This window comes from Suricata suricatta, chromosome 9 (assembly GCF_006229205.1).
Source record: "Suricata suricatta isolate VVHF042 chromosome 9, meerkat_22Aug2017_6uvM2_HiC, whole genome shotgun sequence".
NCBI lineage: Eukaryota > Metazoa > Chordata > Mammalia > Carnivora > Herpestidae > Suricata > Suricata suricatta.
This window is the reverse complement of record NC_043708.1, coordinates 35,463,143-35,491,100: the sequence shown is the minus strand read 5'-3', so window position 1 is coordinate 35,491,100 and position 27,958 is coordinate 35,463,143. Positions and strand designations below refer to the sequence as shown.

At 41.6% G+C, this 27,958-nt stretch overlaps 1 protein-coding gene across 1 annotated transcript in view; it reads left to right on the top strand.

Annotated features, from left to right (window-relative positions):
- The window catches only part of LOC115302590 (nesprin-2-like), a 93,599-nt gene that overhangs the window by 32,678 nt on the left and 32,963 nt on the right, over positions 1-27,958 (top strand). The window contains exon 2 of the mRNA XM_029952528.1: positions 24,195-24,324. Within this exon, the coding sequence (XP_029808388.1) occupies positions 24,246-24,324 (79 nt within the window). The 5' untranslated portion in view covers positions 24,195-24,245. The remainder of the gene's footprint in view (positions 1-24,194; positions 24,325-27,958) is intronic.

Genomic DNA, 27,958 nt, shown 5'->3' with positions numbered 1-27,958 from the left:
TGGGTGGGCTCACTACCTACAAAAGCGTGCATACTGGCAGACACACAAACTTATGACCTCTGTTAAATGTCCTTGGCCCCAGGATGGAACTCTGACTAATGCCTTAAAAGGAATATGTGTGGTTGGGTAACTGAGAGTGGATGGTCCCTTTGCTTTTGTTTTGGCTTTATCACCTTCAGATAAGTAAGTCTTTTTTGTTAGAAATAATTGACTATAATTCCTATAAGGCAGAGTGGAATGAATGCGTGCTCTGTTATTTACTTGTTTGTTATATGGAATGTTCTTTATTTATTTATTTATTTTTTTGGGGGGGGGAGAGACTGTCAGTGGGGGAGAAGGGCAGAGAGAGAAAGAGTATCTTGAGCAGTCTCTTTGCTCAGCATGGAACCCAACATAGGGCTCTATCCCACAAGCTTAGGATCATGACCTGAGCAAAAACTAAGAGTCGGACACTCAAATGACTGAGCCACCCAGGTGCCTTCTTTTTTTCTTTTCAAATCATAGACTTTGGGGCGCCTGGGTGGCTCAGGGCATGATCTCACAGTTCGTGGGTTCAAGCCCTGCAATTGGCTCTGCGCGGACAGCTCAGAACCTGGAGCCTGCTTTGGATTCTGTGTCTCCGCCTCTCTCTGCTTTTCCCCTGCTCATACTCTGTTTCTGTCTCTTCGAATAAACTGTTAAAAAAGAAAAAACATAGACTTTGATTTCAAGAAGTAAGTAGAACAGAGGTAATTTTAAGAATATATTGTGGGGCGCCTGGGTGGCTCAGTTGGTTAGGCGTCCGGATTCTGCTCAGGTCATGATACCATGGTCTGTGGGTTCAAGCCCCGCATCAGGCTCTGTGCTGACAGCTAGCTCAGAGCCTGGAGCCTGCTTCGGATTTTGTGTCTCCTTCTCTCTCTGACTCTCTCCTGCCCGTGCTGTCTCTCTCTGTCTTGCAAAAAGAAATAAAAAACAACAAAAAATAAAATAAAAAAAAGAATATATTGTGATTATTAGGGGTAAAGTCAATTACTAAGTGGACAGTTTGTTTACCTACTGGATGTATATCAATTTTATATCTCATAAATAGGAGTCTAAATTGTTTGATAGAATATTTTGTACTTATTGGGATAGTAGTCTTACTAATTTTGTGTTTTTGAATGGCATGAGTTATTCTCTAATTATTAAAGATATTATTATCATTCTCTATTTATTAAGGAAATTATAAAGAAAACCCTAACAGCATGGAAATAATAATCATTTTGAGAAAAAAATGTAAATGTTAATAATAAAAAATTTATCCTCTGTTTTCATACTGTCAGAGAATATCATATAATGAAAGGGTGTAATCACCTTCAGTCATTTATGGAGTTCCTGAGTGGCTTAGTCAGTTAAGTGTCCAACTTCTGATTTTGGCTCAGCTCATGATCTCATGGTTTGTGGGTTCAAGTCCTACATCTGCTTCTGTGCTGCCAGTTGGGAGCCTGCTTAAGATTCTCTCTGTCTCTCTCTCTCTCTCTCTCTCTCTCCGAACTTTCTCTGCTTCTGTTCTTTCTCTCTCTCAAAATAAACTTAAAAAAAAAGATACTTTGAACTCCTCTGTTTGAAAGGCAGGCTTGAACTGATCAGCCCCTCCCTGACCTCTGTGGGTCCTTGGGCAAGGCGGTCAGCTTGTGGCTGTAGGAGAGGACGCCACTGATTGTCCCTCAGGGGGATCGTCTCTGCCGCCCGCCTCCCACTACGGCCTCATTGGCATCGCCTGCCAGACTGGAGACGGATCACAACTCCAAAGAGCTCAGTAACTGCACTGGAAGATACTGTAACTTGTAGAGCAGCAAGGAACTAGTTTTTCTATATTACTGGTGTTTGGAATAATGCTTGAAAAGTGGTAAGATGGTCGGGTTTGGTACTTTTGGGGACTGTGAGTCCTGCGTTTTGCAACATCATAAAATCACAGATTTGTCTGGCTGAAGGGCTCTGAGAGAATGTCTAGCTCCACCCTTATGCAATGGGGGGGAACATTAGGTTCAATGTGTCAGATGTATTCTCTACGCTCAGGCCAAAAAGAGGACTAGAACTCGGGTGTGCTAAACCATAGTCCAGGAATGTTCCGGTGATATGGCATTACCTTCTCACAAGGCCACTGAGCTTCCCAGACTAGACTGAAGGCGGCTGTGCCACCGCAGGCCTGCGTGGGGTCCCCGCTCCTGCGTGGGGAGCTCTGCCCTTCACCTGACAGCGAGCCGGCAGCCCATGTGCACTGGCTCTTGCTCCTCTCAGCCTGCGCAGGGAAACTGAGGCCGGATTGGTTATACTGTATCTCAGATGAGCCTGGTCCCTGTTACTGCCGCCCACTCACGCTTCCTGCGCCACTGGGAATTAGTCTCATAGTGTAAATTGTGTAATTATTTGATTTAATCTGCACAGAAGAGAGCTGAAGCACAGTGGTAACCATAGCAAAGAATCAAATAAGGCAAAGGAATATGTTTCCTTTTTGTCTTGGAGTCCATATATTCCTTTTTTTGTTTTTAATGTTTATTTATTTTGAGAGAGACAGAGTGCAAGCGGAGGAGGGGCAGAGAGTGGGAGACACGGAATCCAAAGCCGGTTCCAGGCTCCGAGCTGTCAGCACAGAGCCTGATTTGGGGCTTGAACTCACAAACTGTGAGATCATGACCTGAGCCGAAGTCGTCAGCTTAACCAACTGAGCCCCCCAGGTGCCCCATGGAGTCCGTATTATTAAGGACTGATTATGTTGCTAACCACCTAGTTAGTTCAGCATAGTGCCTGAAACATGTAAGCTGTACAATAATACTTTTCGGGTAAATTGCTAATAATAAGTAAACAGAAGCTAAATGAGAATAGCAGGTTTTCTTTATTTCTTTATTTCTCTCTCTCTCTCGGTCTTCTTGAGAAGTTTAGGAGACTAACTTGCTGTTCTTTTCAGTTCAGGTTTTTATATACCATCAAGATACAATGTAGACATTACATTAATGACATTTAGGGAGACTAATAACAGGGAAATGCTGATGCTTAATATTTAGTAGAATACATCAAATTTGTGGTATAATTACAACTTTGCAAAAAACAAAACAACCTAGGCTGGAGATAAAAATAGTCTAAACATTTATGGATAGATTTTATTCATTTTTTTTTGTTTTCTGTATTATTAAAAAAATCAATTAACACATAATATGTATGTAGCACAAAAATCCTCTTAAAAGTGAATAAAATGGGAGTGCCTTGGTGGCTCAGTTAAGTGGATGACTCTGGATTTTAGCTCCGGTCATGATCTCGCGGTCTGTGGGTTTGAGCCCCATGTCCGACTCTGCACTGCCAGCACGGATCCTGCTTGGCATTCTTTCTCCCCCTCTCACTGCCCCTTCCCTACTCATGCACTTCCTTTTTCTCTCAAAATAAACAAACATTAAAAAAAGTGAATGAAATGTATATTCCATTCTGTAGAAAAGAAACTTAAATTATAGTTTGACTTTTTATCCTTATGGTAAACGAAATTTAGATTTAAAGGATTTTTTCCACCCTCCAAAAATACCTGTACCTATTTCTTAACTCTTGGTGCCATTGTGGTGCTGGATGGGAGGAATGAACTTAGTTTTGCACTTGTTAGTGGTTTATAACGTGAGTAGATTCTCGTGTCCTGACCAACCTTCTCCTCCACCCGTCTTACTTGCCAGGTCCCACCTGCTACAGCAGGGGAGTCGTAGGGGTAGGCTGCTAGAAATTGGTCCTTTTCTGTGTAGGCCTGTTATGACAAGCCTTGCTTTTTTTGGACTCCTCCAGGCAGTTCATTCCTGCTGGTGTTTATGCTCCTGAAACACACTCTTCCTGTCTCTGGAAAGTCTTCCACCCTTACTCAGCTTTGCATCCCCAGTGCCTGATACAGTCCCTGCCAGGCAGGAAGCCCTCAGCCGCTACTTGTTAAATGATTGGATTAATACAGTCTCATCTGGAAGTCTCAACTTTCTGTATGTTGGTCGGTGCATGTTTTCATAATATTTATTGTAAGCCCGAGTGTAAGAAAAAAATTGGGTCAGAAAGCTTCTTCATGCATAAAAACAACTTAGCACCTAGGCATGTGATGGAGGATGCTCGTGGGACCTGGCCAAAGACAAGTCAGACCATTGTCCGGTTTTGTTGATTTCCTCCGTAAGTGAACACAGTTAAAGAGAAAGAACAGGTACCTGACCAAGTGACAGCTGGTGCACCTGTTGATTAAAGCCGTGTGTAATGCGGGTCGGTAGTAGTACCACACAGGCCGAAAGGAAAAATCAAATCACTCTGCCTTTGCCCATTATTCGCAATCGTAAATTAATTTCTGAGTGTGAAAGCAACTTTGCAGCTGCCACTAAAATTGACAAATATTTTTCTAAAGAAATAGTACGTGTCGGAAACCAACTTCTCATTTTAACAGCCAACATATTTTTGGCTGTTGTATTTGCTGGCAAACATTGCAAATTGAGAAATATTTCTTTTAAATATCTTGGAAGGACGAGTGTTTGGAATTTTAAAGACAACAAATCCTTCATCACTGGGGAAGTGCTACCCAACAGAAATGTGTGTAAAAATGCATGTACAGTTATGTTACTTGAAACATTTGACAAAAATGCTTTTATAATCACAGTCAGACCCTGTGCATATTTTCCCAAACGTTTCAGTCCTTTCTGTTCTGAGAATTTTACCAGCGAACATACAGCCATTTGGCCACAGTTCGGTAGGACTAGTTCAGCTTTATAAACTTAACAGAATTTCTCCAGTCCCTTGACCCCTTCTTTCCCCCAACATAGTTTGGGATTAATGTTCCCCTGAAACCTTGAAAACCCAGAAAAAATCATTACAAGTAGAAATAGGCGTTTTACCTTAAAATACATCCAGGAAGACATTTGAGGGTGATTGAGTTTCCTATGACCAAGAATTTTGGCCATTTGGTGAGGAAAAAAAAATCTTGTCAAAAATGAGAGGAAGGAGAACATATTCAAGTGGAGATATCAAAGGAGGAAGTTGGAATTAAAAAAAAATCTGTGATTTGGAAAGACCTGAATTTCAAAATTCTTTTTATTTGTATATAAAAAAATCTTATAAAGTATATTTTCTGAGTTTTTGTTTGCTGACTTATTCATTTAGTTTTTTTAATTTGTTATTTTCTACCTTATTCATGAAGGATTTGAGATGACCATAACAAATATATATACATGAGAAGGTATTGCATGTTGATGAAAAGTAAAAACAGGGGCACCTGGGTGGCTTAGTCGGTTATGCTTTTGACTTTGGCTCAGGTCATGATCTCATGGCTCATGAGTTCAAGCCCCATGTCAGGCTCTGTGCTGACAGCTTAGAGCCTGGAGCCTGCTTCATATTCTGGGTCTTGGTCTCTCTCTGCCCCTCCCCTGTTCATGCTCTCTTTCTCTCAAATATAAGTAAAAATTTAAAAAATTACAAATAAAGTAAAAATAAAAAAGAAGACAAAGGCCAGGGAAAAAAAGACATCAAGAGGACCTACATAATTACTACAGATTGACCTCAAAGTGAGTTCTGTGTTTCTGGACAGCCCAAATGAAATGAAAAAGGAACATGAATTATATGGCCCCTTTTTTCAAGAGAGAAAACAACAACAAAAATAATACAAAACAGCACCAAAAGTCCAACTTGTTCCTCCAAGGAAGTGGAGTATTTTTTAGCACTAAAGTTTTTCTTAAAACTTTTTCAAGTTTATTTATTTCTTTTGAGAGACAGAGAGAGAGGGAGTGAGAGAATCCCAGCGGGCTTTCCCTGGTGAGCACAGAGCAGATGTGGTGCTTAATTTCATGAACCGTGAGATCATGCCCTGAGCCCAAATCAAGAGTCTGAAGCTTAACTGACGGAGCCACCCATGCACCTGCTCCTAACGCTAAATTCTTCAATAAATAAATAAATAAATAAATAAAAAGAAGAAGGAAAGAAAGGAAGGAAAAAGGAAATTTTAATGGGAGTGGGGTGGGGTGGAGTTCTGAGAGCTAACAGTTTCCCCACTACCTTGTTCCAGTTTGTTCATTCATTTGTTCACTTTTTAAATTTTATTTTTAAAAAAAGAAGTTAATTTTCGTTTTTTCTTTTAGAGAGAGAGAGAGAGAGAGAGAGAGGCATACAGAGAGAGAGAGAGAGAGAGAGAGAGAGAATCCCAAGTAGGCTCTGCACTGTCAGCACGGAGCCGGATGTAGGGTTTGATTTCACGAACGGTGAGATCATGACCTGAGCCGAAATAAAGAGATGGATGCTAATCTGACGGAGCTACCCCGGTGCCCCTGGTTCACTCTTTTAACCTTTCCTGAAACATTTCTCACGTGCCCACTATATGCCACCCACAGTGCTAGAAGATAGAAGAAGAAGAAGAAAAACAAACAGTAAACAAGACAGAGTCCCTTCTCCGGGCTCACCATCTAGAATCTGCAGAGGATGCAGGGCTACTCCGGGTGGGTAGTAGGCTCACCAGTAGCTCTTCAAAGGGAAGGCTTTCTCCACTTCGCTGGCATTCCAGGTTGAAGTTTAGGACCTACAGCCTCTCAGTCGATGCCAGGATGCTTGCAGCCCACTCCAGCATGAGATGCCAGGAGGGGGCTAATAAGAACTACACAAGGGAGTCAGGCAGGACTGAGGTGATTCCTGGAGGGGGGCCCCAGAGAAGCGATCTGTTAGGTACACGGCTGCTTCTTTGGGGAAGAAGGCCCATTCCCCTAAAGCCAGTGTATTGAATGGCAAATGAACCTAAGTACTTGTTTCTCTCACTGTTTGGGAAGTTTAAGGCATTCTTATAAGGTATGATGATTTTAGCAGCTTTTGAGCGTGTGAGGTTTCAGGTGGCCTCTTTTCGTGTTAGTGTGCTGGCGTTTTATGGAATATTCAGTTAGTGTTTGCCTTGCTGTAATGGGAGGGAGCTGGGGCAGAGGTACAAACACCCTGCAGAGCCTGGACTGAGAGAGGACAGGGAGGGGCAGGGGATGGGGATGTAGGGAAGAGGCAGAGCAAGAGCACATTCATGAGAAGTATAATCATTAAAATATATATATTCTTGGGGCACCTAGGTGGCTCAGTGGGCTGAGCATAGACTTGATTTTGGCTCAGGTCATGATTCCAGGGTCGTGGGATTGAGCCCCGTGTCAGAATTTCTCTCTCTCTCTCTTTCTCCTTCTCTCTTCTGTCTGTCCCTCTCCCCTACTCCTGCTCTTTCTCTCAAGTAAAAAAAAAGGAATCAGATTCTGTGTCTTCCTCTCTCTCTGCCCCTCCCCCTCTTGCTCTCTGTCTCTCAAAATAAAATAATAAAGACATTAAAAAAATTTAAAATAAAGGGGTGCCTGGGTGGCTAAGTCGGTTAAGTGTCTGACTTTGGTTCAGGTTGTGATATCACAGTCCACGGGTTTGAGCCCCGCATCGGGCTCTGTGCTGACAGCTCAGAGCCTGGAGCCTGCTTCAGATTCCATGTCTCCCTCTCTCTCTGCCCCTCCCCCACTCGCTCTGTCTCTGTCTATCAAAATAAAATAATAAAGATAAAAAATTTTTAAATAAAAAAATGGAAAAAGATATTCTTGAGTGCCAAGATTTCTCAGGAAAAGATTTTATCTTGTGAATAATAATAAGCCTATTTATTATGCCCCTCAGTGCCTTGTTTTTCTCTTTTTCACTGTTCCACACGCAACAGGAGGCATTGTTAATTCATTCCTTTTAGCCAAGACTGTTGATTTGGGATCTCTGGGCAGTGAGGCTACACCTGATGTGAACCTCCTAGAGTTTAGAACTGGAATATAGATGTCTTCAAGTGACTTGGCATTGAGAAATGTTTAGAAAATCTCATTTACCGAAAGCACATCCCATTTCATTTTCCACAGTAAATTTTTCTTCTTTGCCAATGTAGAACAATTTCCGTTTGTATCTCATTTTGTACTTTTCAACATGTTATATCTTGTCCTTTCAGAAAGTTGAGTTGGCTTAACTCACTTACTTTTACCCTTTCGTGCTCCAGAGAAAGTTGGAAGTAATTTGTAAGAAAACATAGACTTCAACAGAATTAAAAAACCAACAACAGAGGAGGGCCTTGCAGTGAAGGAAAAGTGAGAGCAGTTGAATAAAGCCAGTGGGAAAGGAACCGGTTTCCATAAAGTCATTCTGTAGTTGCTAGAGCTGGGCCAGCCCGGCCAAAAAAGAGAGGGAAGCTTTGTTTATAAAAACAACATGGTCATTAGATTAGAAGAATAAATGCCCAGCATTTATTGGTCCTGAGACCTGAGAGAATGTTCCACAGTGAGTTCTCATAAAAGGAACGCTGTGTCTTACACGCCGTCCTCCTGAACTTCTGTGGAGGTGCCATGGTCGGTCTCTCTCGACTTCCCTGTGACTTCCGGCTGGGCAGGGTTTACGGGATTAGACCAGACGCAGTTCTCTGAGGGGCTATAACAATGCAGTTCAGGTTCACAGCTCCCTGAGGCTGGACGGGATCCAAAGACAACATCCAGGACTGAGTGGACTCAGTCCCGCAGGCGTTCCTCTGTGACGGTATTTCTTGTAATCCAGTGTTGTTCAATGTGCAGCGGAGAACCCAGGGTAGGTTCTTTGGCAAGAACCTGCAAGACTGTGAGGTGGCGCAGACAGAGTCGTTGCCCTCATCTCAACAGATGAAGAAACGGGACCCGGGAGAAGCTGATGATAATCGGAGGCTGTGCGGTCCGGGGCAGAGCCGGGGTTGACACCAGATTCTTCTGCCTCTAAATCTAGGTCTCTCTCAAGTATTTTGTCTCTCTTCTCCAGCTTAAGTGAATTCAATTAGAATTTTTAAATGTTAAGAATGAATATTTAAAGAATTTTTTTTAATGTTTATTTAGTTTTGAGAGAGAGAGAGAGCACAAACTGGGGAGGGGCAGAGAGAGAAGGACAGAGGATAGGAAGTGGGCTATGTGCAGACAACAGACAGCAGACAGACCATTGTGGGGCTTGAACTCACAAACCGTGCGATCATGACCTGAGCTGAAGTCGGATGCTTAACTGACTGAGTTACTCAGGCTCCCCTAAACATTTTTTTAATGTTTATTTATTTTTGAGAGAGAGACAGAGTGCGAGCAGGGGAGGGGCAGAGAGAGAGGGAGACAGAATCCGAAGCAGGCTCCAGGCTCAAGCTGTCAGCACAGAGCCCAATTCGGGGCTTGAACTCTTGAACTGTGAGATCATGACCTGAGCCGAAGTCAGACACAACTTACTGAGCCACCCAGGTGCCCCAAGCACGGATATTTTAAACATCTATAGCGCACTTCCTACTTTGATGTTGAACTCTGGGGCAAAAGAAGATGCTAACTGTGGAGCTGACACCCCCCCCCCCTCCCTCCATCCCTTCACCCTCATTCTGCAGTGGGTGTCAGTCCCGACCATGTTCCTGTTCTTTTGCCATATATATATGTGTGTTTGTGTGTTTAAAATTCACATAAAGTATGTGAATCAGTATATCAGTGTTTTTGCACTTGCTTCCCCCCACCCACGTCCTAGTTTTGATATGTAGCCCTGCTGATGCTGGTCAGTCATTCGTGTTAGCTGTGGCATAAGCTTCGCTTGCATGACAACCACAGTGTATCAATTCTCCTCCTGATGGGGTCTGATTATTTGCACTTTTTTCTGTGACAAATGGTTCTGCCATGAACATTCTTGAATATGTCTCCTTGTGTCTTTGTGCAATTTTTTGTTTTAGAGTTATTGAAATTTTTAACACTTACGTATTTTTGAGAGACAGAGAGAGACAGAGTGTGAGCAGGGGAGGGGCAGAGAGAGAGGGAGAGAGAATCTGAAGCAGGCTCCAGGCTCCGCGCTATCAGTAGCACAGAATCTGATGTGGGGCTCGAACTCACGAACCGCGAGATCATGACCTGAGCCGAAATCGGATGCTTAACCAACTGAGCCACCCAGGCGCACCTAGATTTTATTTTTACGTAATCTCTACACCCACTGTGGGGCTCGAGCTTACAAGCCCAAGATCAAGAATCACATCTTCAACTGACTGAGCTGGTTCAGTGCCTCTCTGTGCAATTTCAGAGCACTTTCTAGTTGGCAGAAATTGAAGTCACCAACATTTGTTGCTCCTACTTGAGCATCAGTCAGATGTTGAGTCTTCCTGGGAGAACCTTGCACCCAAAATGCTGTTTGGGCCAACACTGTTCTGGCCTTCGTGTTCCTTCCATGTTCCTTCCGCTCTGTGTATGTCTCTAGTCAGTTTGTCCAGGTACTCGACTGTAGACTGTTCCAAGCACCATTTATTTCTCAAGGACCCTACCCCACCCTTGCTCTCCCTGCTCCCAAGAGATGACCTCACTTCTTATTTTCCCTAGGAAAATGAGGTCATCTGATGAGAGGTTCCTAAATCCCTCTCTCCCAAACTTCTCAGCATTTCCACCCAGAAAGACAGTGAACATGACTTTGCAAACCACAAATTCTTTATGGAACGAATGAAGGTATAAGTTTTTTTAAGCTTCTCAGACCTAATTTTGGAATTGTGTCTTAATGAAGTCCAATTTATTTTTTTAATTTGTTGACTGTGATTTTGGAATCATATCAAAGAGGTTATTTCCAAATCCAATGTTATGAATATTTTGCTCTTTGTTTTCTGCTGAGGGTTTTATAGTTTTAGTTTTATGTTTAGGTTTTCTCAGAACTTTGAATGCATCCCTCTTTGTCTTCTGTCCAATATGGCTATACAAAAGTCTGATGCTTTCTGATTCTTATTTTTTGGTGTGCGATCTATTTTTTTTTTCTCTCTGGGAGAGTCTTTATTCCAGCTATTCTGAAATTTTCCAATAACATGTTTTGCTGTGAGTCATTTTAAAAAACTATTTTGGGGGGCACTTATTATGCTCTTATATTATGGAAACACTTGTTCTTCAGTTCTGGAAAATCTTCTTGCATTACTTCTTTGATTATGTCCTTTGTGTTCTCACGTGGATGGTAGACCCACTGTATTGGTCTGTTAAGCTTTATATTTCTTTTCTATTTTCTCTTTCTTATTTCTGGGAGATGTCCTTATTTTATATTTTAACATTTTTATTGATCTTTTAAAATAGGGCAAAACATAGGACATAATTTTTTCCCATAATACCTTGTTCCTGTCTTACTGCCTTATCCAGCTCCAAGAAGATGGATTTGATATTCTTTGCTTAGTTTTCCATGGGGCATGAAGCATTTACTTTGGGGGAAAAAAGAAGGAACATGCCTACATTACCTGAATTCAAAATAGACCAGGAATCTGTCCCTTGGAACTGAAGCCATGATGTCTGATGTACATCTCAAATTTCAAAACTGAACTATTTTGCCCCCAAACCTTTCCACTGACAGCGTTCTCTTCCTCATCCTTCCTGATTAGCTTAAGCCAAAAATTTTGGTTATTTTTTTATCCTTCTCTTCCTCTCATATATGACATCAAATCAGTCAGAAGATCTCGTTGGTGCCGTCTTCACAATACATTCGGAATCTGGCCTCTGGCTGCTACGCCTACCCCTGCAGCCCTGGTCCCAGCCAGCATCATCTGGATTAGTGTGATCACGTTTTCCTCCAAGCATCTCATTATGAAAATTCTCACATATAAAATAATGTTGAAAGAGCTTTATGCAAATAGTCACATTCTCAACACCTGGATTACGCCCTTAACATTTTACCATCATTGCCTTCTCATCTATTGATTATTCATCCACCTGTCCCTTCGCCCATCCTTTCTGTAATGACCTTCTAACTCCATTCCTTTTCCCATATTTTGTTCCCAACACGTCAATCCAAGTGATAATTTTGAAACATAACTCAAATCATGTCTGAAACAACGCAAACTGCTCAAGACTCTGATACAGTTGCCCGTTTACTAAGTCTATAGTTTTATGATCCCAAAAGGGAAGATGGCCTTACAAATTCCAGTGAAATTGTGAATTCATACTGAGCTTCTGTGCACTGGCATCAGAGCACTTTCTAGTTGGCAGAAATTGAAGTCTTTGACTTTTGTCTTTAGAGGAGATAAACTGTACTGCTGTTCAAAAAGGATATGGTTAAAATTTTTAAACATTTGTTCCTGCCAAGGTAGTTTTCTTGTATGTTGCTCTTCGTTTCAGCATGTGTGTGGCTGTGGATGTTTATAAACAAGACTAAGTCTGATTTCATAAGGGCTTTCTAAAATTAATTCTAATAGAATATGACTTTTGTTTGGGTATTTTTTTTTTTAAAGGAGGTAGGAGTTTATTGAATACACTGTGAGGGAGGAGTGAGCAGAAGAGCAAAGGAGATGCTGTCTGCCAGGAGGTAGTGCTGGGGAGCTGAAGTGGAGGGGGGGCAAGTGAAGAGGTATGAGGATGTATGAAATTTTTGTTTTTTGGTACCTGTTTGTACATAGCCCACTGGTCAGCTAGGACTTATGGGTATTTTTGAAGTGGGGCCTGATGGGCCTGTTTGAATTCAGCCTGGTGGTCACCATGGGTCCTTTTACCTTACTGAGGTTCCATTGCTCAAGCCTGTGGCCTACAGGCAGCCTCTACATTCCCCACTGACAGACTGACAATGACAAATCCTTGGTATTTGTCTGGAGGTCTCATCTTCAGGAGACGCTTCATGTTGAACAAGGGGAGTATCTTGGAATCCTTGTTGAGCTATCATTCATATATGGATCTGTTGGATTCTAGAAGAAACAAATTTAACAAAGATTAAAAAGATTAAAAAGAGGGGGCCAACTGGAAAACAAGTGTGGAGGTCCCTCAAAAAATTAACAGTAGAACTCCCCTAGCAATAGCACTGCTAGGGATTTACCCAAGGGATACAGAAGTGCTGATGCACAGGAGCAGATGTACCCCAATGTTCATAGCAGCACTGTCAACAATAGCCAAAATATGGAAAGAGCCTAAATGTCCATCACCTGATGAGTGGATCAAGAAGATGTGGTTTGGAGCACCTGGGTGGTTCAGTCGGTTGAGCGTCTGACTTTGGCACAGGTCGTGATTTCGTAGTTCGTGGATTAGAGCCCCACGTTAGGCTGACAGCTAGCTCAGAGCCTGGAGCCTGCTTCAGATTCTGTATCTCCTTCTCTCACTGACCCTCCCCTGCTCATGCTCTCTCTCTCTCTTTAAAAAAAAAAAAAATTGAAAAAAAAAAGAAGATATAGTTTATCTATACTATGGAATACTACATGGCAACAAGAAAGAATGAAATCTGGTCATTCATAGCAATGTGGATGGAAATCGAGGGTGTCATACTAAGTGAAATAAGTCAGGCAAAGAAGGACAGATACTATATCTTTATACTCATAAGTGGAACAGGAGAAACTTAAAAGAGGGCCATGGGGGAGGGGAAGGGGGAAAATAGTTGGGGAGAGGGAGGGAGGCTAACCATGAGAGACTCTTGAATACTGAGAACACACTGAGGGCTGATGGGGGAGAGGGAGAGGAGAAAAGGGGTAATGGACATGGAGGAGGGCACTTGTGGGGATGAGCACTGGGTGTTATATGAAAACCAACTTGACAATAAATTAGAAAAAAAAGAGGGGGCCCATAATTAGGAGTATGAGTATTGAGGTCAGGGGTCCCAAGGAGGGAAGAAGCCAGGATAGCCATGACCAGGTTTCTTTCCAAGAAGGCTATCCATGTGTCACATGGTGCTAGAAGAAAGAAGCCACTCAGATGCGTAGGTACATATTTTGTCTATAGATTAAGATGGCGACCAGACAGGGTGCCTGAGTTGCTCAGTCAGTTGAGTGTCTTAAGCTTATATCAGCTCAGGTCTTGATCTCAGGGTCATGAGTTCAAGCCCTGCACTGGGCTCTACACTGGGCATAAAGCCTACTTAAAAATAAATAAATAAACAAATAAATAAAGTGAGGTCATGGGCAGAGATGATGACAAAAGGAATGAAGAGATAAATATGGAAGAGAAGAAATCCAAACTGTTGTCAGTACTTATAACTTAAAGACGTATCCTGGGATCCAGGGTTTTCGGGAGATTGGTGACCTGGTGGTGGCAAAGGCAGGAAACTTTTGTTGGGGGAATTATGACCTTTAGAAAATTTGAGTGTAGGATAGGAGGGCAGAATTTCAAAGTTAAAATGTACTGATGGAAATTAAAAAGAACTACTTACTAAGTGCAGGCTTTCTAGATCTGTGCTAATTTAACACATCAACTTTCATACTTAAGTTTTTTTACTCTTCATTTTAGTATGGTGATGAGCTTTTAATTTTTACTGCTGATTAAGAAATGGGAGAATATTGGGGTGTCTCAGCTGGCTGGGCATCCAACTCTTTATTTCAGTTCCAGTTATGATCCCAGGGTTGTGGGATAGAGCTCCGTGCCGGGCTCTGTGCTGAGTGTGGAATCTGCTTAAGATTTTCTCTCTCTCCCTCTGGCCCTCTCCCTCACTTGTGCTCTTTCTGTCTCTCAGAAACAAAACAAAACAAAACAAAACAAAACCAGAGGGAGAATCTTGATAAACTCATTTCACAGATTATAATAAATACCATTTATATACTGTACTGCATCTACCACACTAAGCACTCAACAAATGTTAGTGGTTACTGTAGTTTTTAAGTTTCATGCACTTTTTTATTGAATTCCAACAACTACCCTGTAAGATACATACTGTCATTCCCATTCTGTAGCAGTGGACACTGCAGATCAGAGCATTTGGGACTTGGCCAAGGCCAACACAGCCTCTTTTAGGGAAGTGGCTACATTCACTCAGAATGCTGTTATCGTGGTTGCAGTGGGTGTTTTAGTGGCACAGCTGGCATTGGCTGGTGAGTGACCCTGCTTTGTCGTAAGCTAACAAGTGCCACAGGATTCTTTCCAGAGCACAGCTACATATTAGTTTTCCAAAAGTTAGTGACTGCTTAGAATTGATTGTTTGTTGGAGTCCAGCTCCAGCAGGTCCAGGGTTCCCTGAAGGATGGACAGTGTCGGCACGAGAGAGATGAGAGAGCCTCCAGTTTCTTTCTGCTCACCAGGCAGGCATCTCCGCAATGACCGGAGAGTCAGCTTTATTTATGGGAGAAAAAAAATGGATGGGGTACAAAACAGAAGTGGCAATTAATTGCCTTAGACAGTGATTTCTGATGACAAGTTCTTTGGTATGTAAAAATTTCCCAGAACATAGATTGGTGGAAGACTCATGCATAATCATTATCAATACTGATTGATATAGGTGACTTAGATGCTTGTCATATGGGGAAGGAAGGTATCTTTAGCACTCAAATACAAGGCAATGTTTTAGCATAGCAAAGGCAAGAGTTAGTTCTTTGTGAGCAGGGGCCAATAGCCTGTTTTCTTGAGGGGAAGATGGTTTCTCAGGAAATGTAATATTTGCTCCCATAAACACAAAAGAAGAAATTCCTATAATAAGTTTCTTCATAAGGTGCAATTAGCATATTTTAAGATGAGGGGGTAAGTCACTCCTGATACCAGTCAACAGGGCACCTTGGGGGTTGGTGCTCAAGCAAGAATAATGGAGTGGGGGTGGATATCGGTTGCCATCTGACGGTGGGAGGCCTTGCAAACCTGCCTTACCTCACAAGGAGTTTTTCTCAACTTAGTGAGTTCAGAAAATGGCTCCAACAATTGTTCCGGCATTTTGAAGTGGTCATTAGAAAAATAAAGTACCTGAAAAGAGATAGTCGAGTGGAACCTAAAAATTACCTGGTCTGATGTTTCCAGAGAAGATGTCTAGATGGCCCCAGACACATAGAAAGATGCTCAACCTCCCTCATCAGCAGGGAAACACAAATCAAAATCACAATGAAGTATCACCTTATACCTGTCAAGGTGGCTAGAATTTAAAAGCAAGAAACAACAAGGGTTGGTGAAGATGTGGGAAAAAAGGAACCTTTGTGCCCTGTTGATGGGAACGCAAACTGGTGCAGCCACTGGAAAATAGTATGGAGGTTCCTCAAAACATTAAAAATAGAAGTACTATCTGATCTAGTAATTCCACAACTGGATATTTACCCAAAGAAAACAAAAATACTGGTTCCAAAAGATGTATGCACTCCTATGTTTATTGCAGCATTATTTACAGTAGCCAAGATGTGGAAGCAACCCAAGTGCCCATCAATAGGTGAATGGATTAAGAAGATGTGTTAATATATATACAATGTAAAGTTATACAATGATAAAAAAAGATAATATCTTGCCATTTGAGACAAAATGGATGGACCTTGATGGTATTATGCCAGGTGAAATAAGTCAGACAGAAAAAGACAAATACGGTATGATTTCACTTACTTGTAGAATCTAAATAAGCAAAAAGCAGAAACAGACCTTTAAATACAGAGAACAAACTGATGGTTGCCTGAGGGGAGATGTGGGATTGTGCAGAGGGCGGTGAGAGATACAGGCTTCCAGTTACGGAAAGAATAAGTCATGGGGATAAAAGGGACAGCAGAGGAGTGTCGTCGATAGCATTATAATAGCATTTCACGGTGACAGATGGCAGCTACACTTGTGGGAAGCACAGCATAATGTGTACACTTGTGGAGTCACTATGTTGTACACCTGAAACTAATGTAATATTGTGAGTTGACTGTACTTCAATTAAAAAAAAAAAATCACCTGGGGGCTCCTGGGTGGCTCAGTCGGTTAAGCATCTGACTTCCGCTCAGGTCATGATCTCACAGTTTGTGGGTTCAAGCTCCGCATTGGATTCTGTGCGGACAGCTCAAAGCCTGGAGCCTGTTTCAGATTCTGTGTGTGTGTCTCTCTCTGCTCCTCCCCTGTTCATGGTCTGTCTCTCTCTGTCTGCGAGTTTGTACTAATAGCTTCTGGTTATGTGGTGAAGAAAGAAAAGATAGGTAATAGAGTTAGAAGAAGTTGGTGAGAAAAGTTGAAAAAAACCCTAACTGCATATGTGTCACCAGCTTTCTTCTGTGAGCTTGCAAGCTGATCAAAGCTAACTAAGAACTGTCAGTTTGCTAGGAGCAGCACTACGACTCACCTGACAAAGGGACACTCTTCACAACTGCTAGGTGGGTCATAAATAGTGTGGGATAGGTGAAGCATGGGAAAAACTGATGGGAACAAATGATGGCATTTCGATCACTCTGTTGAAGAATCACCCGAGCATACTTGCTGGGCTCTGCCGTGGTAGACCTTCTGCTCCGCCTCTGAAGATGAGGTGGACGTTCGTTTCCCCTACGACGCTTTCCCAGTGTTAGAATGCCAGCACTCATTAGCAGACTGTCTAATAATGAGGAAATAAGAGACCTGCTGAGCTATCAAAAAGATTTTCAGGAATCTTTTCTAGAAATTTCTAGAATATTTGTTTTCTAGAAAACAACGCCAGAAAAGTTTTCTAAAATTTTATTTGTGTCAAGAATTTTTCTCATTATGAAGATATAGATATACATGTTTCATAGCAAATCGATTGGAGACTTGACCTTGAACTAAGTAATACCTTATACCCCATTTTGTTTTGTCATTAAACTAAAAGCAAAAATGTTTCTCTTATTGCAGCAGAAATATGCATTTACCACTTGAAATTTTAAAAATGCAGATTAAGCAAAGGAAGGAAGTAAAAATCACCCATAATTCCATTCATCAGAAATAATCTCTATTCAAATATTATTTTTGAGTTGAAAAAAATCCTAAGTATAATAATCCAAAGTTAATGCCAAGATTTCTTTAAAAAAGGGAAATTCTCTAGTGTTTGAGGTTTTAGAGACACCAGAAGAATATTAAGATATATTTCCTAGGGACATCTGGCTGGCTCAGTCAGGTGGGCGTCTGACTTGGGCTAAGGACATGATCTCACGGTTTGTGAGTTCAAGCCCCAAATCAGGCTCTTTTCTGACAACTCGGAGCCTGGAGCCTGCTTCGGATTCTGTGTCTCCCTCTCCCTCTCTGCCCCTCCCCCGCTCATGCTCTGTCTCTCTCTCTCTCTCAAAAGCAAAATAGAAACATTAAACAATTTTTCAAAAAAGATATATTGCCTAAGCAAACCAGTTGTTGCAAAATAGCTATGCCATTTATAGAAGTGTGTCTATTCATTTATATGAATTTAAAAAACACAATTCCACACCATCACACTTGATTTTAGAATCTTTAATGTTAGTGCCTTAATTCTTTTTTTTTTAATATTTTTTTATGTCTTTTATTTATTTTTGAGAGACAGAGAGAGACAGCATGAGCAGGGGAGGGTCAGAGAGAGAGGGAGACACAGAATCCGAAGCAAGCTCCAGGCTCTGAGCTAGCTGTCAGCACAGAGTCCGATGCGGAGCTCAAACCCACGAACCGTGAGATCATGACCTGAGCTGAAGCCGGCCGCTTAACCGACTGAGCCACCCAGGTGCCCCAGTGCCTTAATTCTTTACCCGGTCTTTGGTTGTATGCCTAGAGATGGTCCATTATTTTCGTTCAATCCCTGGCTTTGTCATATAACTGTGTGTAACGGTTTTTTGAAAAGGAAAAGTAAAGCCCTGGGGAGCCCCTGGGAAGAGCTCTTCTATGCTGATTCCACCTGCACCTAGAAGCTGTGAGGGCACCTGTGCTGGTAGAGTTCTGGGAACCCATGGCCATGCCTTTCCTTTCTCTGCCTTCCATTTTTTTTTTAATTTTTTTTTTTTTTTGAGAGACAGAGAGAAATAGCACTAGCAGGGGAGGGTCAGAGAGAGAGGGAGACACAGAACTGGAAGCAGACTCCAGGCTCTGAGCTAGCTGTCAGCACAGAGCCTGACGCAGGGCTGGAACCCACGAACCGTGAGATCATGACCTGAGCTGAAGCCAGACACTCAACTGACTGAGCCGCCCAGGCGCCCCACTGCCTTAGTTTTTCATACCCTTTCTAGCTTCTCAATTCAGGTCATGAGAAAGCTCTCAAAGTGTTTCTTTTCTTCTTTGTTCCAGTTTATCATGGGCCTTCTTTAGCAAGTAAATTCCTCCCTGGAGATGTCTGCCGTTTCTCACCAAAACCATTGTGTTGGAAATGTCATCAGGATTCATCTTCCATCAGGTCCTTGTGACTTCTGTAGCATGTTTTGAGAAGTAGTTGTATAAGACAGTTTTGGGGTTAATAATCTACCACTTCTAACTTAGTCTTTAAAGTTTGGTTTTACTTTTTTAAAAAAGGTTTTTTGTTTTTTGTTTTTTTTAGAGAGAGAGAGAGAACAAGTGTGGCAGGGGCAGAGAGAGGGAAATACAGATCCGAGCTGTCAGCACAGAGCCTGATGTGAGGCTTGAACCCACAAACTGTGAGATCATGACCTCAGCCAAAGTTGGAGGCTTAACTGACTGAGCCACCCAGGAGCCCCTGGTTTTACTTTTGATGGATATATTTTAAAAGCTCTGAGAAATTTTTCAGTAAGTAAAAAATTATTATACTTATTTGACTTTATTTGGTGATAAATTTATCCTGTTAAAAATAGAAACCTCTCAGGCAAATACAGTTAACACTTGAACAAGATGGGGGTTAAGGATGCTGAGTCCCCCGCCCCCGCAGTTGAAAATACATGTATATCTTTTGACTTTCCCCAAACTTAAAAAAATTTTTTTTATGTCTTTATTTTATTTTGAGGAAAAGAGAGACAGAGACTGAGTGGGGGAGGGGCAGAGAGAGAGAGAGGGAGACACAGAATCCGAAGCAGGCTCCAGGCTCTGAGCACTCAGCACAGAGCCCAATGCGGGGCTCCAACCCACAGACTGCGAGATCATGACCTGAGTTGAATTTGGACACTTAACTGACTGAGCCACCAGGCACCCCAACTTTCCCCAAACTTAACTACTAATCCCCTGCTGTTGATTGGAAGCCTCACTGACAACATAACCAGTTGGTTAACACGTATTCTGTATGTTATATTAGTATATACTATATTCTTATAATAAAGTAAGCCAGAGAAAAGGAAATGTTAAAAAATATATAAAGAAGAGAAAATGTATTTTCAGTACTGCACTGTAAACATATTTGTGTAAGTGGACTTGCAAACCTGTGTTGTTCAAGGGACAACTGTAGTTATTTTAAGGGTTAGACTTTTTTTTATTAACAGTTTTTTTCCTTCAACTTTAATATGTAATATAGTGAGTCTCACATACCAGTCTGGCACAGGAACTTTGATTCTCTGGTTAGCAATTTGTCCTCAATTCTGTTTTTATTTTACATTCTTTTCCCTTTTATTTCTTTAATTTATTTTTTAATTATGTTTTATTTATTTTTTGAGAGAGAGAAAGAGAGAGAGAGAGAGACACACACACACACACAGAGCGTAAGTAAGGGAGGGACAGAGAGAGGGGGAGACACAGAATCCAAAGCAGGCTCCAGTCTCTGGGCTGTCAGCACAGAGCCCTATGTGGGGCTCGAACCCACGGACCATGAGATCATGACTTGAGCCAATGTTGGCAGCTTAACTGGCTGAGCTATCGAGGTGCTCCTCTTTCCCCTTCTTTTAATACCTTATATTTGATTGATAGTGAATGACAGTGACAATTCTTATTAAACTCAAGGTATTCCTTGGATGGACCTCGAGGGTGTCATGCAAAGCGAAATAAGCCAGGCAGAGAAGGACAGATACCATATGTTTGCACTCATAGGTCTAACAGGAGAACAGGGGAAACCTAATGGAGGACCAGGGGGAGGGAAAGAGGGAAACAGAGTTGGGGAGAGAGAGGGACGCAAAACTTGAGAGCCTATTGAATACTGAAAACGAACTGAGGGTTGAAGGGGAAGGGGGAGGGGGGAAAAGAGGTGGTGGTGATGGAGGAGGGCACTTGTGGGGAAGAGCACTGGGTGTTGTATGGAAACCAATTTGACAATAAACTATTAAAAAAAAAACCTCAAGGTATTCTTCAAATCGTGTTAATGGGACCATTTGGAGTGAAATGCTGTTTTGTAATAAGTGCACTTCTGGGGGCACCTGGGTGGCTCAGTTGGGTTAAGTGTCCAACTTCAGCTCAGGTCATGATCTCATGATTCGTGGGTTCGAGCCCCGCATCAGGCTCTGTACTGACAGCTAGCTCAGAGCCTGGAGCCTGCTTCAGATTCTCTGTCTCTCCCTCTCTCTGACCCTCCCCTGCTCATGCTGTCTCTCTCTGTCTCTCAAAAATAAATAAAAAAAACATTTTAAAAAATTAAAAAAAAAAGAGCTTCAGTTTCTCAACTGCTCTCTTTAAAAAATATATATTAAGTGCCCTCCTGACAGTCACATCTGTCTTTGGCTTCGAGTGTCTTCTCTTTGGCTTGTACAGACCTTCTACATACATTTCTTAGAGGATCTCGCTCAGTATTTTGTTCATTTGTCATCCCTAGAAGACTGAATTCCTTGAGAGCAGGAGCTAGCACATATAAACAGTTGTTGAGTAAATGCTTGAAAGAAAGAATAAACAAAATACGGCAGTTTTAGCCAACTCTGTGAGATAGCCAAATGCATTGGTGAAGAGCGTAGGCTCTGAAGCCAGACCACCTGGATTCAAATCTTCGTTCCATCATTTATTACCTATGTGTCCGTAGACGGCTGTGTGCGACATTTTGTTTTGGTTTTTCAAATATGAGGATAATTAGAGCCCCCAACCTTGCAGTTGTTATAGATGAAATGAGGTTGTCTGTGCAAAGTGCTTAGAACAGTGCCTGTATATAGTAAGTGCTATATAAATGTCTGCTACTATTATTACTATCCTCCCCTTTAAAAAATAGTCATGGTGTGGAATCGTGGATGCCCTTAGGAAATTCATTCTGGAAATCAGTTTTTCTCCCATCATCATGAAGCAGTGCTTGGGGTTCAGGAGCCCCTGGGAGTGGGAAGGGGTGGGGGTGGGGGTCTTGTTACATCAAAACCTGAGAACGTTGGTACCTTCATCAATCGTCAGGCTGCACCGGCTCACTTGAGCTGACAAACAGCTTTTAATTTTGGTTAGGAGCATATCAGCTAAGTGTAACGCTGTTAACTCAGGCGGTCTCTGATTCATCTTAATTCCCAGGGTAAAACAAATGAATTCTTAATTCCCAAGCATAGTTTATTTGGTAGGTAAAATCTTTAGGGACAGTGATCCATGGGAGAGATAATAAAGGAGTTTTGGATGATAAACAGGAGTGGGGAAGACGGGATTGAAAATCGTTCGGTGGTGGTTTTTTTTTTTTTTTTTTTGCAATTTCTAAGATTTTATTAAAATTTTTTTAAGTTTTTAAATTTATTTATTTATTTATTTAGAGAGAGAGAGAGAGAGAGCGAGAGCGTGTGTGTGCATAAGTGCCGAAGGGACAAGGAGAGAAAATCCCAAGCAGGTTCTGCATTGTCAGTGCCGAGCCCAGCACCTGGCTCCAACCCATGAACTGTGAGACCATGACCTGAGCTGAAATTAAGAGTCAGACCCTTAACCGATTGAGCCACCCGGGTGCCTCTATTAACATGAGTTTTTAAATATTTATTAATGTTTACTTATTTTTGAGAGCCAAAGAGACAGAATGCGAGTGGGGGAGGGGCAGAGAGAGGGAGACACAGAATACAAAGCAGGCTTCAGGCTCTCGACTGTCAGCATAGAACCTGATGTGGGGGTCAAACTCACAAACCGTGAAATTGTGACCTGAGCCGAGGTTGGACATCTAACGAGCTGAGCCACTCAGGCTCCTTTAACTTGAGTTTTTAAAAACAAGTGTCCATACCAATGTGAGAGTGAGGATGGGAGAGAGGGGAGGGCAGGACGGGGGAAGGAATTGTGCTCTATTGGCAATAAACCTCCAGGTTCATCCTACCGTGGATTTCATATTCCCCAGAGACAGGTGGTCCTTAAAAATTGTGTACCACTTCTTCAGGTCTTGTTCCAATGGGTGCCATTTTGGGCTGTGATTAGCTGAAGGTCCTTGATGGTGTCATCAGTGTTGCTCTTACTGGGGACCTTCTTCCTAAACAACCTCCATCATCCTATCTTGAGCTGCAAACTTCTGGAAGCCACCGATGTCACAACCTCCTTGCTCTAGAGCCAAAAGATTTTTCAACACTGACTCTTGCATTAACTGACTGATTTTTCTTAAAAAAATTTTTTTTAATGTTTATTTATTTTTTGAGAGAGAGAGAGTACAGGGGAGGAGCAGGGAGTCAGCGAGACACAGAATCTGAAGCAGGCTCCAGGCTCCCAGCTATCAGCACAGAGCCTGATGTGGGGCTCGAACCCTCAAGTGCGAGAACATGACCTGAGCTGAAGTCAGACGCTTAACTGATTGAGCCACCCAGGTGCCCATAACTGACCGATTTTTCAAAATCAAGTCATTTTTATTCTTTGTATAAAATGATTTGTTGAATATGATTGATTGTATCTAGCTGTTGGCCTCAGGCATATTTATTTCCAATTGTTTCCTTCCCAATATTTTACTATAAAGAGTCTAATATACAGGAAAGGTAAAGGATTTTACAGTGAACATCCTTAATATGCTGAATGCACAGATCCTACCACTAATGTTTTGCTATACTTGCTTCATCAGGTATCTTTGTATTTACCCATTCTCTTATCTATTCCCAAGTACATTTTATATTTTTATGTATTTAGTTTGGTTTATTTTGATAAGAAAGTCTTCATCCGTATGGGAAAAGTCAAGTTTTTCAGGCCCCAAGATACTAATGTGGCATATACATACTTGAAGCAATAAAGAGTTGCACAGTTAGAATCCTCTTACTGGAAGGATTCTTTAAGAGTCAGAGTAGATACAGAGAAAGAAACGTGTGGAAAAGTTAGTGCTTGGGGGAAATAATAGTTTTTTTTCCTTTCTTTCCTTTTTTTTTTTTTTTTTTTTTTGGTTTCACTTTGCAAGCTCAGTTGTTATTGTTTCCAGTAAATGGCAACATTTATGGAAGCAGAAAAGGAACTACGTAAAGAAACAGTTACAAAGAAAATTCTTGCCGGTTCAAGTTAACAATAAAGTACACTCAGATACCTAAGATGTCAGTTTGTGTCAACTTCACGTCCCCTAAGCAAATTCTGGAATCTGGGTAGCTTTCCTTCTCACCACTGGTGTAGCAGCCACCCTGCTAGCTCTTTGGGAGCCTGCCAGCCACTCGAATAGGTCACAGGGCAAAATCTTGATTATGATTCAGAACGAGAAGGCGTAGTCACTTTGTTCCCCATGAACCAAGGAAGCCCTCACTAGAAAACTGCTTCTTTGGAAGGGCGGTTTTCGTTTGCTGTTGCCTTCTGGTGGCGCATGCGTATTAGAGGTGTGGAGTGGCAGAGTCACTAATGAGCATTTATCCCTTTTCCTTCTAGTTCACTGCTTTAACTGAGATGGACATGATATAACCTCCATTGAGTCAAAGGATGGCGTCTAGTCCTGTGCTTCCCACCGAGGATGAACAGGCTTCCTTGGGCATCGATGGTCGCCATATTACACTGCAAGGTATTTAAGGTTGGGTGGGGTAAAACCCATAGCAACTGTGGAAACCTTACCCTCATCTGGTCCCCAATACTGCCTTCCGTCTTTCTCCAGTATTTTTCCAATTGTAGAACCTTTCGGTCTGTGTAAATGTCTTTATTGCTACCTCAGCTCTCCAAGAAAGTAAGAAATACCTGGAAGGAATGGCTTTCTTGATTTCTCACTGAGTGTATTTCATTTGTCGTGAAAATAGTTAACCATATTGTTTGCACTCATTTTGCATCTTTTTTGCATGGCCTCTTTAAATGTACATCCTTATTTTATTCAAATAGAATAGTAGTAGTATTATAAGTGAATGACCTTTCAGTCATATGAATCATGAATTTATGCAGACTCAGTACTGTCTGCATTTTTTTAGTGCTTCTTGTGGAGTTTGGCAATATTTGTTTTGTACTTTGAAAATTCATTAGACTTTTCACCCTTGTTGATAAAACAAATCTTGGAGCTGAGTGAGTAAAGTTAGCTAGTGTAGAAGAAATAAAGCTATGGCAAGCCTCTGAAAATATTTATAAGACTATGTTATTTTAAAGTAATCTTGAAGATTATGTAGAACATTATACAAAATGCTTAGAATGTTACTTAGAAGCCACAGATTTTGAGTCATTTATTTTTATTTTGTACTTTATTTTTTATCAAAAAATTTTAATGTTTATTCATTTTTGAGAGAGAGAGACAGAGTGAGTGGGGGAAGAGGGGGAGGTGGGGGGAGACACAGAATATGAAACAGGCTTCAGTCTCCAAGCCTTCAGCAGAGAGCCCGACATGGGGCTTAAACTACAGACTGTGAGATCATGACCTGAACCGAAGTCTGACGCTCAACCAACTGAGCCTCCCAGGTACCCCTCTCTTAGTATTATTAGCTACAGCTGCCATGCTGTGCATTACTTCTGTTTGAGTCATTTGTGACTCCCGAAATGACTTTCCTTCTGGTATTTTCTTTTTAATAAAAAAAACATGATTTGAATGATTAGCTTCTTGATTTGGGGGTCAAATACCTATTGCACTAGACTATACCTGTATGTATCAGGCTCTTAAAAACAAATGCAATTTGTGGAGGCTAAGAAACATAATATGGTTGAGGTAGTACTTGAGGTAAGAATAATTTTTCAGTTTGTTTTTTATAGTGTCATATAATATCCATAAATAGCTGGAATAAGTGGGGGATTGGGTAAAATAGGTGATGGGGGTTAAATAGTGTACTTGGATGAGCACAGGCTGATATCCAGAACTATTGAATCACTTATATTGTACACCTGAAACTAAATGACACTGTATGTTAACTTTTCTGGAATTTTAAGTTAAATTAAATTAAATTTTTAAAATTCATTTAAATGAAAAAAAAAAAGCCCTGATGTTCTTGTTTTTCTCTGAAGTTTTGGTTGCATGTGGGTAGTAACTCCTATAACCTGAAACATCAGGAAGATAGTGCATCAATAGTCACATAAATCTAATTTCTGTTGCTAGCTCTGGTACTTACTCGTTCTTTGAACTTGGGCCAAGGACTGTATCTTTTTTGAGTCTCAGTTTCCTCATACTTAAGATATGGATGGCGATGCCTATGTTACGTCTGTGTTTTGAAGATGAACAATAATGCAGGCAAAGGGCCTAGCTCAGTACCTGACGCAGAGTAGGAGTTTAGTAAAGGTGTTGTAACTTCTTTTTATTTTTTATTTTCTTATTTTTTTATTTTAAAAGTTTATTTATCTATTTTGAGAGAGAGAGAGAGGGAGGGAGAGGCTGAGAAAGGGAGACACAGAATCCCAGGCAGGCTCTGTGTCAGTGCAGAGCCCACCATGGGACTTGAACTCACAAGTGACATCATGCCCTGAGCTGAGATCAAGACTTGGATGCTTAATCGATTAGCCCTGCAGGTGCCCCGGTAGCTTCTTTTTATATCAAAATCTTTGTCCCCAAAGGCTTCTTGTCTGTGAGCACACAGCTAGAGTAGAAATAGAAAACACTTGTAAACCAGAGTCTGGTTTTTACTGTTTTTGTTTTTGTTCTGACATTTTTCTATTCAGTGGCTTCCCATCACATGTGGGATAGTCTAGACTTCTTGGTGTGGCTCACAGGCTCTTCTGTCTGGTGCTCCTTTCTCTGCCCTCATCCCCCATGAGCACCTTGTGCTCCGGCAGTACGACTGCCGAAGGTCAGCTCCCCCTGCCTGTGTTCTTTGGTTCAGGCTGTCCCCTGGCAAACCCCCTTGTCCTCTTCCTGCTGGGAGAAGTCCAGCTCACCTATCCCTCATCGATCCCTCATCCGTCCCAAAGTCAGCCGGACTCAGCCTCCTCCTGCGCCCTGCTCTCTCTTTGGCTGAGATGCACACTTCCTCCTCTGTTCTCCCATTGTACTTATTTTAGCACCTGCAGTATTATAATTATTTCATAATGTTTTCATCCCCACTGCGATGCGCTCCAAGACTTGTATGTCACAGGCTGTAGCATACACGGCACTCTTGTGCACATGATCTCATTCACTCCTCACAACCACATGGGGAGGTGGATACTCTTATCTTCAAGGTACCGGGAAGATCGCTGTGGCTCTGGAAGGTGGAATTACTTTCCCAGGGTCACACAGCTAGCCAGCAGCAGAGCTGGGCTTTGGCCCTGGAGGATCCCTTTCTTTCCACTGAACCATGTCAACACACGTAGACACATTTGAAAGAAGGATTTCCCTAACACTCTCTTTAGAAAATCTACTTAAATCTTAACCTTATTCTAGTTAATCCTTGGCAAATGTATACATCCAGACTATGGAAGGACATCTTCAAGTAACGTTAACAATCTCAGGTTCACAAGTAGCTCAAAATAATTAGCACATTACTAAGAAATAAGTGGTTCCTCATAGCATGTTTTGAATTATATTAAGCTACTAAAGTCTGCTTTATAATAAGAGATAAATATGGGCTATTTGGCAATGGGAATGTAATATACATGCACTGCCAGTGTGAATGATTTTTCTTTATGGACCCATTTAGGGGAATGTGGTGCTGGATGCATTGCTCTTTAGGGGGAGAAGAGGAAAGCCAATACTGTAATGTAATCAGATTTATACTGGGCAAAGGGCTGTTCATGTTAGCCAGGTACACTCAGGGATATCAACCAAGAGGTTTCCATGACTATGGAATGAAGGCTTAACTGTCAAATGAATAGATTTCTCAAGGTTGAGTCCTATGTTATTATTAGCACATTTATAGTTCTTTTAGTCTGAGTTGCAGAAAGAAAGAAAGAGAAAGAAAGAAAGAAAGAAAGAAAGAAAGAAAGAAAGAAAGGAAGGAAGGAAGGAAGGAAGGGAGAGAGAGGAAGGAAGGAAGGAAGAGTAAGGAAGAAAGGAGGGGAGGGAGGGAAAAAGGAACTTTTATATATTTCTAAAGATAACGTTGGTTTCATAGTGAGATTGTTAGCTGTTTAGACAAAAAAAATTGATGGTATTATTACCTTGGTTAACTATGACTGAATGGCAGGCTATTGAGAATAGTCTGAAAGGTATTTGGCTTTGTACATTATGTTATTAGACTTGTATTTCACAAAATTCATGTGTGCGTAATGATCCTCAGAGTAATATGAGAAAAGAGATTTTATGTAATATGAGAAACTCA